The sequence below is a fragment of the Podarcis muralis genome, chromosome 7 (assembly GCF_964188315.1).
Source record: "Podarcis muralis chromosome 7, rPodMur119.hap1.1, whole genome shotgun sequence".
Classification (NCBI taxonomy): domain Eukaryota; kingdom Metazoa; phylum Chordata; class Lepidosauria; order Squamata; family Lacertidae; genus Podarcis; species Podarcis muralis.
The window spans coordinates 88,339,393-88,354,438 of NC_135661.1; the positions used below are offsets into that span (position 1 = coordinate 88,339,393).

At 51.1% G+C, this 15,046-nt stretch overlaps 1 protein-coding gene across 6 annotated transcripts in view; it reads right to left on the reverse strand.

The window, feature by feature from the left end:
- Positions 1-1,359: 1,359 nt before the first annotated feature.
- Positions 1,360-15,046, reverse strand: part of PPP1R13L (protein phosphatase 1 regulatory subunit 13 like) — a 51,732-nt gene continuing 38,045 nt past the window's right edge. For 2 of the 6 annotated variants that reach the window (XM_028741919.2, XM_028741917.2), the window contains 6 exons: positions 13,698-14,248; positions 10,893-11,030; positions 8,075-8,208; positions 5,669-5,835; positions 3,195-3,394; positions 1,373-2,093 (listed from right to left, as the gene is read on the reverse strand). In XM_028741919.2, coding sequence (XP_028597752.2) covers positions 2,055-2,093; positions 3,195-3,394; positions 5,669-5,835; positions 8,075-8,208; positions 10,893-11,030; positions 13,698-14,248 — 1,229 coding nt within the window. In that variant the 3' untranslated portion in view covers positions 1,373-2,054. Of the gene's footprint in view, positions 2,094-3,194; positions 3,395-5,668; positions 5,836-8,074; positions 8,209-10,892; positions 11,031-13,697; positions 14,249-15,046 lie in introns of all 6 variants that reach the window. The other 4 variants (XM_028741916.2, XM_028741915.2, XM_077932393.1 and 1 more) reach the window with 4 other exon arrangements.

A 15,046-nucleotide genomic window follows, 5' to 3' on the forward strand; every position in this document is an offset into this window, starting at 1 on the left:
TCGCGGGGATTTGAACCGCCAACCTTCCGATCGGCAAGCCCAAGGCTCAGTGGTTTAGACCACAGCACCACCTGCGTCCCTCCTTAGCAGAATAACAGCCCACAAAATAAGATAGGGAGGACGTGGGGCACCTTGCCCAAGGAGGGTGAGTGTCAGGTGTGATGGGAAGGCTTTAGGAGTGGGGAAAGGCAGAGCAAAACAGAGCTTCTGCAATTGAGCCAGGGTTTCCTCTGCAGTCTGAAGGGAGGCAGTCCAGCTCTGGAGCAGAGACCATGCTTGACATGAATTAAGTCTTGGGTTCAAACCGGGGCCTTTCCAGCTAGGAAGATCAGGGAGCTAGCAGCAGGGAAGGCGTCTCTCTGCCAGAGAGCCAGCTGCAGTCAGTGCGGGCCACATTGGGCAAGGCAAAATCATCAAGGCACAAGCTCCCTTATGGCTCCCATTTGTGCAAAAGTCAAAAGAGCAGAAAAGAGGCAGGAAGCAGTGGATTTTGCCCAGGCCACGGTCCCGTCCTGCGGAGCCCTCCTCCTGGGCAGAGAGGGAGCTCTCCTCAAGGAAACCCGTTGAAACTGCGAATCCCGGGGAAGCGAGGTCATCTCTCACATCTCCAGTTTCGACGCTGGGGCAGGGAGCTGGAGATTCGTGGAGGGAGAACCGCAGCTGAGCAGCGATCGCAGAAATGAGAGGGGGAAGCAGTTGTCGTTGCTCAAGTTCTCACGCTGAGGCCCAAAGGAAGCCGGTGGCGACGTGGCCGGAGCTGGGAGCGGAGAGGTCAGCTGGTGGTGGACGTGTCCAGAGAGGCAAGGAAGCCAGGGGGATGGAGAGCGGGTCCAGCACCTCTGAATGTGCTCAGGGTAGGAGCTGGGAGGGAGGAGGGGGCAATCTCTTTGAGAGGCAAGGCTGGAGGGGTGGATTTATGGGAAGGATCCCACCAGAGGTGCGCTACGTACCCCTGGAGCAAATCAATTAGTCACCCCAGCATCTGAATTTTCGTTTGGATGAAAGGGGCAAAAACCTTCCGGCCGCTGAAGCCAGAATCCCAAGTGGTAGGGGCTTTCCTTCCTTGGAGATTGGGATTCCCATCCGCCAGGGATTCCTCAGCTGAGGGGGTTGAGCTAGATGCCTCTCAGGGACTCCCTTAAAGGGAAAGGGAAAGGTACCCCTGACCGTTAGGTCCAGTTGCGGACGACTCTGGGGTTGCGGTGCTCATCTCGCTTTACTGGCCGAGGGAGCTTCCGGGTCATGTGGCCAGCATGACTAAGCCACTTCTGGCGAACCAGAGCAGCGCATGGAAACGCCGTTTACCTTCCTGCCGGAGCGGTACCTATTTATCTACTTGCACTTTGACGTGCTTTCGAACTGCTAGGTTGGCAGGAGCAGGGACTGAGCAATGGGAGCTCACCCCGTCGCGGGGATTCAAACCGCCAACCTTCTGATCGGCAAGTCCTAGGCTCTGTGGTTTAACCCACAGCGCCACCCGCGTCCCAGGGACTCTCTTACAACACTACAATTCTATGCAAAACAAAAAAATAAAAATACCATAGCTGTCAACTTTCAGATTTGAAAATAAGGGATCAGCAGCCTCACCTGTCCCGGGGACAGTCTACGGGATATCTAACAATCCGGCATAGCAGCAGGAAGCAGCGGGAAACGGCGCTGGGATAAGGGAATTCTCCGCAAAAAAAGGGAAGGTTGACAGCTATGAAATACTATCACCCTTCCTAGCGTCATGGCAAGTCCTTAACGGAAGCAGGAGGAGAGGAAGGCAGATAGTAAAAAACAAACTAACAGGTCAGACCCTCTCCTTTTAGGCATGCTTTTCCAGACACAGACACACACACACACACAGCGAGAGAGCCAAGGATTCGCCCATCTTCTCATGTCTCTCGCTTCCCTCCACCATTATAGCGCGTCTGAAGATGCCAGACAGCCGCCCTCCTGAGGCAGGTGAGGCGATTCATCCGCACTGCGAAGCTGTTCTTTGGGATCCTGTCCAGGCACATTCCTCAGGTTCCTCCTGGGATGGCAGCGACGGGGTTCCTCCCTCCGAAACGTCACGCCTTCCTCTGCTGCGGCCTCACCCTGGGGAAGAGCTGCGGAGGAGAGAAGCACAGGTGGGTTGCGTGTTTTGGAACGGAGCAAGCCCAGCAAGGCAGAGGAACCAGCACGCCAGGCTGGATCCTGGTGGCCGCAGGAAGCTCATCGCTGGTGAACAACGTAAGCAGAGGCTCATCCAGGTGCTTTTACACAGCAGCTAGACTGGGGACTGGGAGCAGCCTCCGAGACCACATAACACCGGTCCTGAGAGATCTGCATTGGCTCCCAGTACGTTTCCAAGCACAATTCAAAGTGTTGGTGCTGAACTTTCAAGCCCTAAATGGCCTCAAAGGCCCAGGATACCTGAAGGAGCGTCTCCACCCCCATCGTTCTGCCCGGACACTGAGGTCCAGCTCAGAGGGCCTTCTAGCGGTTCCCTCACTGCGAGAAGCCAAGTTACAGGGAACCAGGCAGAGGGCCTTCTCAGTGGTGGCTCCCGCCCTGTGGAACGCCCTCCCACCAGATGTCAAGGAAATAAACAACTATCTGACGTTTAGAAGACATCTGAAGGCAGCCCTGCTTAGGGAAGTTTAATGTTTGATGTTTTATCGTGTTTTTAATATTCAGTTGGGAGCCGCCCAGAGTGGCTGGGGAAACCCAGCCAGATGGGCGGGGTATTTAATTATTATTATTATTATTATTATTATTATTATTATTATTATTATTATTCAGCATAAACAAAGGACCCTCACACATGTGTGTGTGTCTTTTCAAAATTATTTTTTTATCTTGACAAACTAATAATCATAAATAAATAAGAATAACTACTGTAACTTTCCAACGTCCCAGAATGTCAACCCCTCTTGCAATGGTTTGACCCCTTTCTGTTTTAGCAGTACAAATACTACAAACACCCTCCATATCTCCTCAAAATCATTTCTCCTGCATATTCCCCGTCTTAACTTGATGGCACATGTTAATTTGTCATTAACAGCTAAATCCCACACCTCTTTATGCCATTCTTCCATTTTAGATTCTGCTTGCCCCTTCCACTTCCTAGCTGTAATAATTCGTGCAGCTGTCAATATATTTGTGAACGAGTCCTTCGTAGCCTGCGAACCTCCCATCCCATCCTTGTGCATGTTTTGAACACTCACCCCAAAGTAGTTCTTGGGCACGTAGCCCTCCTGCCCATAGAGAGATGCCCACCACCAGTCCGTTTCGTCGGGGTTGTCGTGGCGCAAGACAGTGACGGGCTCGCCCTCACGGAAAGACAGCTCGTCGCTGAACTCGGCGCTATAATCCCACAAGGCGTAGACCACCCCGTTGTTCATCAGGCCCATGTTCTGCTCAACATCTGCAATGGATCAACATGCAATCAAAACTCATGACTTCACTGCCACACACCATCTGAATCCTAGAATTGTAGTGTCGGATGCTCTGCTTCTTGGGAGAAAAGCAATGACAAACCTAGACAGCATCTTAAAAAGCAGAGACATCACCTTGCCGACAAAGGTCCGTATAGTTAAAGCTATGGTTTCCCCAGTAGTGATGGATGGAAGTGAGAGCTGGACCATAAAGAAGGTTGATCGGCGGAGAATGGATGCTTTTGAATTCTGGTGCTGGAGGAGACTCTTGAGAGTCCCATGGACTGCAAGAAAATCCAACCTCTCCATTCTGAAGGAAATCAGCCCTGAGTGCTCACTGGAAGGACAGATCCTGAAGCTGAGGCTCCAAGACTTTGGCTACCTCATGAGAAGAGAAGACTCCCTGGAAAAGACCCTGATGTTGGGAAAGATGGAGGGCACAAGGAGAAGGGGATGACAGAGGACGAGATGGTGGGACAGTGTTCTCGAAGCTACCAGCATGAGTTTGACCAAACTGCGGGAGGTAGTGGAAGACAGGAGGGCCTGGCGTGCTCTGGTCCAGGGGGTCACGAAGAGGCGGACACGACTAAACAACAATAACAACATGCTCTGCCAGGCATCCCCAAACTCGGCCCTCCAGCTGTTTTGGGACTACAGTTCCCATCATCCTTGACCACTGGTCCTGTTGGGTAGGGATGATGGGAGTTGTAGTCCCAAAAACAGCTGGAGGGCCGAATTTGGGGGTGCCTCCTTCCAAACACCACTTGCTGGAAACTGGGGTGGGTAGAGAATTCCTCTTGTGCTCAGGGGTCCTGTTTGAGAGTTTCCACTTTGGGGGAACCTCATTGGCCACTGAGAGAAGAGGACATTGGAGCAGATGGGCCTGATCCAGCAGACATGCTCTTGGAGGTCCTCATGGAACCTCCAGGTCCAGGAGAAGTCTATCCAGACCCCCAGGTTCTTAGGGGTATTTGGCCACCGCGAGGGCAGGAGGCTGGACTAGGTGGGCCCCCTTTGGACTGATCCAGCAGCTTCTCCCCACAGCTCAGAGACCCATAGCCCGTTTGTTTGTTTTTCCCCCGTCTGGAAAAAATCGCCAGACTAAATTTGCAGCTGCAACATGTATAATTTAGCACATGGAAACGTTTTGCAGCTGTGTGGCACAGGACTTTCCGGTGCATCCACACAGAAACATATCATTTTACTTCAGCTCGCTTGTGGAAACAACTCAGAGGCAGTGAAAGAAGGAAAACAACAGGAAGAAAAAGAAGAAGAAGAAGAAGAAGAAGAAGAAGAAGAAGAAGAAGAGGAGGAGGAGGAGGAGTTTGGATTTGATATCCCACTTTATCACTACCCGAAGGAGTCTCAAAGTGGCTAACATTCTCCTTTCCCTTCCTCCCCCACAACAAAGACTCTGTGAGGTGAGTGGGGCTGAGAGACTTCAGAGAAGTGTGACTGGCCCAAGGTCACCCAGCAGCTGCATGTGGAGGAGCGGAGACGCGAACCCGGTTCCCCAGATTACAAGTCTACTGCTCTTAACCACTACACCACACTGGAACTATTAGAAATGACTATCAAAAGCAGCAGAGATATGAGATGATCAGAGCCCACCCCCGAACTCAAAGCACGGGAAGCCCCAGCGAAAGATTTATAATTCGGCAGAAAATTTGAAGTACCGTATTTTTCGCTCTATAGGACGCACCGGACCATAAGACGCAACTTGTTTTAGAGGGGGAGAACAGGGGGGGGGAATATCCCCCTCTCTGCTCAGCGCCCCTTCAGCGAAGCAGCAGGAGAAACGGAGCCCCTTCCATTTCTCCTCTCGCTTTGCTGAAGGGACGCTGCGCAGAGAGGGAAAACTGTGCAGCGCCTCGCCAGCAATGCAAAGCCAGGAGAGCGAGAGGGATCAGTGTGCACCGACCCCTCTCACTCTCCAGGCTTCAGACGGCTATCCGCAAGCCTTAGGAGCACAGCGGGAACTCCTGCTGCGCTACGAAGGCTTGCGGATAGCCGTCTGAAGCCTGAAGCCTCTGGAGCGCAGCGGGAACTTCGCTCCATAAGACACACACACATTTCCCCTTAATTTTTGGAGGGGGAAAAGTGCGCCCTATAGAGCGAAAAATACGGTATTTGAAATGTGTATGTAGAATTTGGAATATTTAATGTGATTGGATTGGATTGTTAATATGGAAAATGTAATAAAAATTATTTTTATTTTATTTTTCTTTCCGGTGCCTTTCCCCCGCGCCCTCCTGCCGCCTCACCTGCCAGGTAGCTGAAGCAGTCGCTGTAGCCCTCGCGGTATGGGTCGCACTTCTCAATGGCCATGCTGCCGTCGCTGAAAGTGGTGGCGAAAATGGCCGCTCCGTGCTTGACCAGGGCTACGCAGATGGCCGTGTCATTGCATGAGGCGGCGCAGTGCAGGGGTGTCCTGGGAAAGAGACAGGGGGTGGAAAAACACCCAAGCTCAGTTAAGTTGTGTGTGTGTGTGGCGGGCGGGTGTGGGGGATTCCCTGGTCCTGAATGGGGTAATTGTGCCCCTGAAGGACCAGGTGCGCAGCCTAGGAGTCATTCTGGACTCACAGCTGTCCATGGAGGCGCAGGCTAATTCTGTGTCCAGAGCGGCTGTCTACCAGCTCCATCTGGAACACAGGATGAGACCCTCCCTGCCCGCAGACTGTCTCACCAGAGTGGTGCATGCTCTAGTTATCTTGAAGGTGACCCGGAAACTGCAATTAATCCAGAATGCGGCAGCTAGACTGGTGACTGGGAACAGCCACCAAGACCACATAACACCGGTCCTGAGAGATCTGCATTGGCTCCCAGTACGTTTCCGAGCACAATTCAAAGTGTTGGTGCTGACCTTTAAAGCCCTAAACGGCCTCGGTCCAGTATACCTGAAGGAGCGTCTCCACCCCCATTGTTCAGCCTGGACACTGAGATCCAGCGCCGAGGGCCTTCTGGCGGTTCCCTCATTGCGAGAAGCGAGGTTACAGGGAACCAGGCAGAGGGCCTTCTCGGTAGCGGCGCCCACCCTGTGGAACACCCTTCCTTCAAATGTGAAGGAAATAAGCAGCTATCCTATCTTTAAGAGACATCTGAAGGCAGCCCTGTTTAGGGAAGTTTTTAATATTTAATGCTGTATTCTTTTTAACACTCGATTGGGAGCAGCCCAGAGTGGCTGGGGAAACTCAGCCAGATGGGCGGGGTATAAATAAATTATTATTATTATTATTATTATTATTATTATTATTATTATTATTATTAAACTGCGATACTTGCATTGCTGGGGTTGGACTAGATGGCCACTAGGCTTCCCTTCCAGCTCTACAGTTCTGTGGTTCTGCAGCTTCCTCCTGGGGTATGGCGGGGATGTAGGGAGAGAAGGAAGCTGTGGAGCATTGTAGCTGCACTTCCTACCTTCCCCCAGGGAATCGCTGCAGCCCGATTGCTGACAAAAGCCAAGGGCTTGCCAGGATAGAACACCTGTGCTCAGAGATCCGCACTCGCTGCCAGGCTGAAGGTGTTAATAACTAGTACACAAAGTCCTTAACAACTTGGGAAACCGGTTTGCCTGCGAGATCACTTCACCCCACAAACACCCACTCAGCCACTTCAGTCGGTGGATCTGGCCCTGTCCCAGGTGCCCCATATTCCCCGTTCTGCATCAGTAGATGGCTTACTGCGGCAGTGCCTACACTTCGGAACTCCCTGCCTCATGATATTCGGGCAGGCGCCTTTGCTATAAAGCCTTTTCGGCACTTGCTAAAAATGTCCTTGTTTAGACAAGCCCACCTGGGTGTTCAGAACACTGGGACAAGATTTCTTTTTAGCCGATTGTTATTGTAACTTTCTAAATATCGTATTATTATTATTATTATTATTATTTTAGGACGCGGGTGGCGCTGTGGGTTAAACCACAGAGCCTAGGACTTGCTGATCAGAAGGTCGGTGGTTCGAAACCCTGCGGCGGGCTGAGCTCCCGTTGCTCGGTCCCTGCTTCTGCCAACCTAGCAGTTCAAAAGCACGTCAAAGTGCAAGTAGATAAATAGGTACCGCTCCGGTGGGAAGGTAAACAGCGTTTCCGTGCGCCGCTCTGGTTCGCCAGAAGTGGCTTAGTCCTGCTGGCCACATGACCCGGAAGCTGCACGCCGGGTCCCTCGGCCAATAAAGTGAGATGAGCGCCGCAACCCCAGAGTCGGCCATGACTGGACCTAATGGTCAGGGGTCCCTTTACAGTGGTACCTCGGGTTACATACGCTTCAGGTTACACACTCCGCTAACCCAAAAATAGTGCTTCAGGTTAAGAACTTTGCTTCAGGATAAGAACAGAAATCGTGCTCCGGCGGTGCGGCAGCAGCGGGAGGCCCCATTAGCTAAAGTGGTGCTTCAGGTTAAGAACAGTTTCATGTTAAAAACGGACCTCCGGAACGAATTAAGTACTTAACCTGAGGTACCACTGTACTATTATTATTTTATTTATTACATATGTACACCTTCCTATACCCGCAGGGCGGTTCACAGCATAAAATTACGATCTAAAAGACACAGAATACACAAGGAAAAACAAGGAAAACCCAAGGATCCTACGAGCAACAATTTAATTGTTTTAGGGTTTTTTTAGTAAGCTGCTTTGAGGGGTTTTGGATAAATAAATAAAAAAGGCTCACCATCCATGGCTGTCCGGGGAGTTGACGTTGGCCCCAATGTTGATCAGGTAGTCCACGATGTTGTAGTTGGCACCGCAGATGGCATTGTGGAGAGCAGTGATACCCTCGTCGTTGGGCTGGCTCGGATCGTTCAGCTGGGGGGAGAAGCAGGAAAATGCACATTTGGAGGGTCTGTGTGCTTGTGTGTGTTTCAGCTCCCATGGTTTTATTTTACTTATTAAAATAATCATATACCGCTACAGTGGTACCTTGGTTCTCAAACGCCTTAGTTCTCAAACGCCTTGGTTCCCAAACGCCGTAAACCTGGACGTGTTCCAGTTTTCAAATGTTTTTTGGAAACCGAACATCCGATGCAGCGGTTGGCTATTGTTTCCGGGGCGCCTGCACCAATCAGAAGCTGCGCCTTGGTTTTTGAACATTTCGGAAGTCAAACGAGCTTCCAGAATGGATTAAATTTGGCGCTTTCGTTTTTGCTATTTATTTGGTGTTTTTGAGGCTTTTTCAGTTGATTTGTTTTTGCGACTGCGTGGAACCCAGTTCAGCTACTGACTGATTGTGTGACTGTGGAAATGGATAAAAGCCCCCCATCCAAACAATGACTATCATCAGTGCAACTAAGAAAAAAATTATTATTTTTTTATCATCTACAATACTGTCTTATTTATTTTATAGTACAGTACGTTGATTACTGCTTTCATTTTATGGATCAACGGTCTCGCTAAATAGTAAAATTCATGTTAAATTGCTGTTTTAGGGGTTATTTTAAAAAGTCTGGAACGGTTTGATCCATTTTGCATTACTTTCTATGGGAACGTGTGCCTTGGTTTTGGAACGCTTTGGTTTTGGAATGGACTTCCGGAATGGATTAAGTTTGAGAACCAAGGTACCACTGTATTCATTAAAAAGATATCAGAGCCACAAAAGTCCTATGACAAAAATCCGGTGAATATGTTAAGGTCAGAGAAAAGGCGCCAAGAAGGGACGTGATGGAAGCTCATAAAATTATACATGGCACTGAAAAAGTGGAGAAATTAAAGGCATGTCAGAAGCAACATGAGTTTATAAAACGATGCATCTCAAGGAGAAAGCAGGCAGGGAAAGGAAGCTGAACGTTGGAAGATTCAGGACCAATAAAAGAAAATCCTTCTTCATGCAGTGCAAACTGTGGAACTCCCTGCCACTTGAGAAGAGGCTGTTGGGCCAGGCCAAAAGGGGCCCGTCTGGTCCAGCGGCCTGTCCTCACAGGGTCCTACCAGATGCCCAAAGATTAACCAGCAATCAGGATTCGAACACAAGAGCAACTCTCCCCTCCTGCGGTTTCCAGCAACGCATTGTTGCCTTCTGCTAAGGGCACTGAGTACAGCCATTGTGGCTAGAAGCAGTCAATAGCCCTCCATGAATTTGAGCAGTCCTCTTTTAAAGCCATCTAGATTGGTAGCCTGTTGTCTTTGTCCATGGAGTTTTCTTGGCAGGGATACTGGAGTGGCTTGCCAGTTCCTGCTCCAGGAAATGAGGGTGAAAGAGGAGAGTGCAAAATATGGTCTGAAGCTCAACATAAAAAAAAACTAAGATCATGGCCACCGGTCCCATCACCTCCTGGCAAATAGAAGGGGAAGAAATGGAGGCAGTGAGAGATTTGACTTTCTTGGGCTCCATGATCACTGCAGATGGTGACAGTAGTCACGAAATTAAAAGACGCCTGCTTCTTGGGAGGAAAGCGATGACAAACTTAGACAGCATCTTAAAAAGCAGAGACGTCACCTTGCCAACAAAGGTCCATATAGTTAAAGCTATGGTTTTCCCAGTAGTGATGTATGGAAGTGAGAGCTGGATCATAAAGAAGGCTGATCGCCGAAGAATGGATGCTTTTGAATTCTGGTGCTGGAGGAGACTCTGGAGAGTCCCATGGACTGCAAGAAGATCAAACCTCTCCATTCTGAAGGAAATCAGCCCTGAGTGCTCACTGGAAGGACAGATCCTGAAGCTGAGGCTCTAATACTTTGGCCACCTCAGGAGAAGAGAAGACTCCCTGAAAAAGACCCTGATGTTGGGGAAGATGGAGGGCGCAAGGAGAAGGGGACGACAGAGGACGAGATGGTGGGACAGTGTTCTCAAAGCTACCAGCATGAGTTTGACCAAACTGTGGGAGGCAGTGGAAGACAGGAGTGCCTGGCGTGCTCTGGTCCAGGGGGTCACGAAGAGTCGGACACGACTAAATGACTAAACAACAACAACATCTTTGGGGAGTGTCCTGGCTGCAGTGGGTTTTGGGGAGAGAGCAGGGGGAGTCCTGTAGATATCCTAAAGCCTGTGGTGCGACTGACTTCAGGGATCCTACACTCTGTTCTGGTCGTCTCGGCTCAAAAAGGAGATTGCAAAGTTGGGAAAGGTTCAGAAACAACCGAGGAAATGGAGAAAGGTTGCAGCGCTTTTTTAAATTTAGGGAAGAGGTGAGTCAGAGGGGACGTGGTGGAAATTTATGAAATTGTGTAGGGCATGAATAAAGCAGAGAGAGGAAAGGTTGTATCCCTCTCTCGTAACACTGAACGCCGGAAGATTTGGGGCAGAGAAAAGAGAGCCCTCCTTCATGCAGTTAAACTGTGGAACTCACTCCCACAAGAGGCAGTGACGGCTACCAATCTGTTGTTTAGTCGTTTAGTCGTGTCCGACTCTTCGTGACCCCCTGGACTCATTAAAAGGTTCTTTAATTCCTCCTCACTTTCTACCGTCAATGTTGTGTCATCTGCATATCTGAGGTTGTTGATATTTTTGGTTGTCCCCAAAGATAAGCCCCCCCCAACAACAAAAAAAACCTCACCTCCTTCATGGCTTCCTTCACGACTTCCAACTCGCCGGTCAGGGCCGCATCCAGCAGCAGCACCAGGGGGTTGAGTCGTGCCCTCTTTGACAGCCGCTTCCGTGGGGAGGCCGCCTTGCGCAGCACTGAGCGCTTCTCCTGTTGAATGGCAGAGGGCAGGCAGACATCAGCAGGGAAGCCGCCTTGGGAAGGGCCAACACCCCAGACACAGCCAAAGACACAGCCTTTCAAAGCCAAAACTCCATCCAGCGTGTTGTTTTTTTTAAAGGCCACAAGTGCCTCTGAGCAGGTGCAGAGCGCTCTCTAGTCAATAACTACAGCACAACTACCAGGGACAGCCAGGGACTGGGTTCGAGGTCTCGCAGGTTTAGTCTCTTTGGCTCCGTTTATTATTATTATTATTATTATTATTAAAATTTATATACCCCCCTATACCCACAGGTCTCAGGGTGGTTCACAAGGTAAAATTACAATATAAAAACACAAAACCCATAAACAAAATAGAAACATAAACAGCCGAATAATCCCATAAAACAGTTAAAAACATTTTAAAAACATACAGTTAAAAAGCAGTTTAAAAGAAGTGTTTATCTTGTACTTTGACTGTGATATGGCTAGGGTCTTACTGCTTTTTGTAACTACAGTGAGGGGGGAAAGTATTTGATCCCCCGCTAAATCCGCCCGCCTGCCCTCCGACGAAGAAATGACCAGTCCACCATCCCAATGGTAGGTTCACTGTAGCCACGAGAGCTCCATCTAAGCCAACATTGTCAACTCTGGCAGGCAGCCGCTCTCCGGGCTTCCATGCACACAGACAGAGAACGGGGGGTGTTTGTTCTCTCCCGCGACCTGTTCTATTAAGCTCAGCCTTTCTGGCGCAGGGGGGAGAAGCCCTCTGCACATGGGCAGAGGCACCTCCCAGTTTCATGCGGGTCACTGCACCGCAGTCCTCATCAACAACCTGGTGTCCTCCAGATGTTTTAGGCTACGACCCACACAATCCATGTCACGGATGCTTTCGTCGAGATTCCTGCATTGCAGGGGGTTGGACTAGATGACCCCCAGGAGCCCCTTCCAACTCTGCGATTCTTTGGTTGTAACTCCCATCAACCCCAGTATCGCGTAACTGTACTGGCTGGGGAATGTGGGAGTCAAACTGAATGTGGATACATCTACATGCAGCCGCTGGGAGAGATCATAAGGGGGTTTGGGCTGGGTGTCCATCAATATGCAGATGATACCCAGCTCTACCTCTCTTTCAAATCAGAACCAGTGAAGGCAGTGAAAGTCCTGTGTGAGTGTCTGGAGGCGGTTGGAGGATGGATGGCGGCTAACAGATTGAGGTTGAATCCTGACAAGACAGAATTACTGTTTTTGGGGGGACAGGGGGGCGGGCAGGTGTGGAGGATTCCCTGGTCCTGAATGGGGTAACTGTGCCCCTGAAGGACCAGGTGCGCAGCCTGGCAGTCATTCTGGACTCACAGCTGTCCATGGAGGCGCAGGTCAATTCTGTGTCCAGGGCAGCTGTCTGCCAGCTCCATCTGGTACGCAGGATGAGACCCTCCCTGCCCTCAGACTGTCTCGCCAGAGTGGTGCATGCTCTGGTTATCTCCCGCTTGGACTACTGTAATGTGCTCTATGTGGGGCTACCTTTGAAGGTGCCCCGGAAACTGCAACTTATCCAGAATGCGGCAGCTAGACTGTTGACTGGGAGCGGCCGCTGAGACCATATAACACTGGTCCTGAGAGATCTGCATTGGCTTCCAGTACGTTTCCAAGCACAATTCAAAGTGTTGGTGCTGACCTTTCAAGCCCTAAACAGCCTCGGTCCAGTATACCTGAAGGAGCGTCTCCACCCCTATCATTCAGCCTGGACACTGAGGCCCAGCTCCGAGGGCCTTCTGGCGGTTCCCTCACTGCAAGAAGTAAGGTTACAGGGAACCAGGCAGAGGGCCTTCTCGGTGGTGGCACCCGCCCTGTGGAATGCCCTCCCTTCAGATATCAAAGAGAAGAACAACTACCAGATTTTTAGAAGACATCTGAAGGCAGCCCTCTTTAGGGAAGCTTTTAATGTTTAACAGACTACTGTATTTTAATAATTGATGGAAGCCACCCAGAGTGGCTGGGGAAACCCAGCCAGATGGGCAGGGTATAAATAATAAATTCTATTCTATTCTATTGAATGGCAGGCCAGTTGCCATGTGCTTTAGAGGCCAAATGAAGGTGCCCAGATTCTAATGTGGGCAGAAATGGCATTTAAAGGCAGAGACCAGGGGTGGGAGATCTCAGGCCCCTGGGCTGGATGAAGCCTTACAACCCTCTGCATCGGACTCAAAGGCCCCGATCCACACCCTCAGCCAAGTGTTTTTGCTTGGCTGGAGTATGTCCTTGCCTGCCTGGATGAAGAGGCGAGTGTGTTTGTAGGGTGGGTGGCGGCACGTTTGCGTTTGCACGCTTATGCTTGTGCACATGCCTTTGCCCGGAGTGCCACCCACCGTGCAAAGGCAAGAGACCCCCCCCCATCGCTCCACCCAGCTTTTCCTTCCAGCGCCGGCAATTGCCAGTTCCAGAAGGAAATGGCACAAAAGGAAAAAGGAATGGGGAGGGAGGAAGAAAAAGGAAACCATGGTTGTGCGTCAGTTCTTAAAAGTGAACTGCTTGGACAAAAATGAAGCCCAATGAAATGGTTCTTAAGTTGTTGAGCCTCAGAAATTTCATAAATAATGATGATAATAATGCACCCACATGCGGACCCCAGAAGCTTGCCCACAAGGCAATTCGGCCCCAGCCCTGCAATAGACCTACCGGACTGGGCAAAGGACTGAAGCTCACTGGGCTCTCTGGCAGCGGTGGAGGCGGGATGGGGGGTGCCGGCATTGGTGGCAGGGGGGCTGCTGGAATGGGGGCCACGACAGCCCCAGGCGCCTTCTGTTCCATGGCCTCGGTGATGGGCGAGAGCTCCGTCTGCGGGGACACATCTCCGGCCATGCCAGCGTCCTCCTTGCGGGGATGGTGGTGGAAGAGGCGGCTGATGATCTGGCGGTACTGGTTCTTGTGGGTGGGGGGCAGGGCGGGGCCGGGGCACTGCTCCATGGAGCCGCGGCGCTTCAGGGGCCGGGGCATCTCGGCCAGGACCCGTGCCACCTCCTCAAACTCGGGCACTTTCTGGGCCTCGGGGGGCAGCAGAGGCTGGAGGCGGGTGGGGCTCAGAGGCCGGGGGACCTCTTCCGCTTCGGCCGGCTCCCCTCCCGGAAGGAGGTTCTCCAACTCGGCCTCCGCGTCGCCCCCGGTCAAGACGATGGGGACGATGCGGACGGGCTCGGATGGGGGGCTGGCCGCTTTGGCGACGCCGTTCCCTGGAAGAGAAAGAAGAGAGGGGTCACCGCTGGGGATGCCGTTCCTAGGAAAGGGAGAGCTTCCTGGGAAACGAATGTTGGAGTTGTGGCGTCGGAAGGGACCCCTGGGGTCATGCAGTCCAACCCACTGCAATGCAGGAATCTCAGCTTAAGCATCCATGGCAGATGGCCATCTGATCTGTGCTTTAAAATCTCCAAGGAAGGAGAGTCCACAAGCTCCCAAGGGAGGCTGTTCTACTGCCAAACAGCTCTTCCATTCAGAAGGTTATTCCTGATCTTTAGTCAGAATCTCCTTTCTTATACAGTCATACCTCATAATAATACTAATTAATTTATTATTTATACCCCACCCATCTGGCTGGGCTTCCCCAGCCACTCTGGGCAACTTCCAACCAAATATTAAAATACAATAACCTATTAAACATTATAAGCTTCCCTAAACAGGGCTGCCTTCAGATGTCTTCTAAAAGTCTGGTAGTTGTTGCTCTCTTTGACATCTGGTGGGAGGGCGTTCCACAGGGAGGGCGCCACCACTGAGAAGGCCCTCTGCCTGGTTCCCAGTAACTTGGCTTCTCACAGGGAGGGAACTGTCAGAAGGCCCTCGGCGCTGGACCTCAGTGTCCGGGCAGAATGATGGGGGTGGAGACGCTCCTTCAGGTATACTGGGCCGAGGCCGTTTAGGGCTTTAAAGGTCAGCACCAACATGTTATGTTTGCTTCAGGTTGAGCGTTCTCAGGTTGCGTCCCACGGTGACCCGGAAGTAACGGAACGGGTTACTTCCAGGTTTCGCTGCTCTCG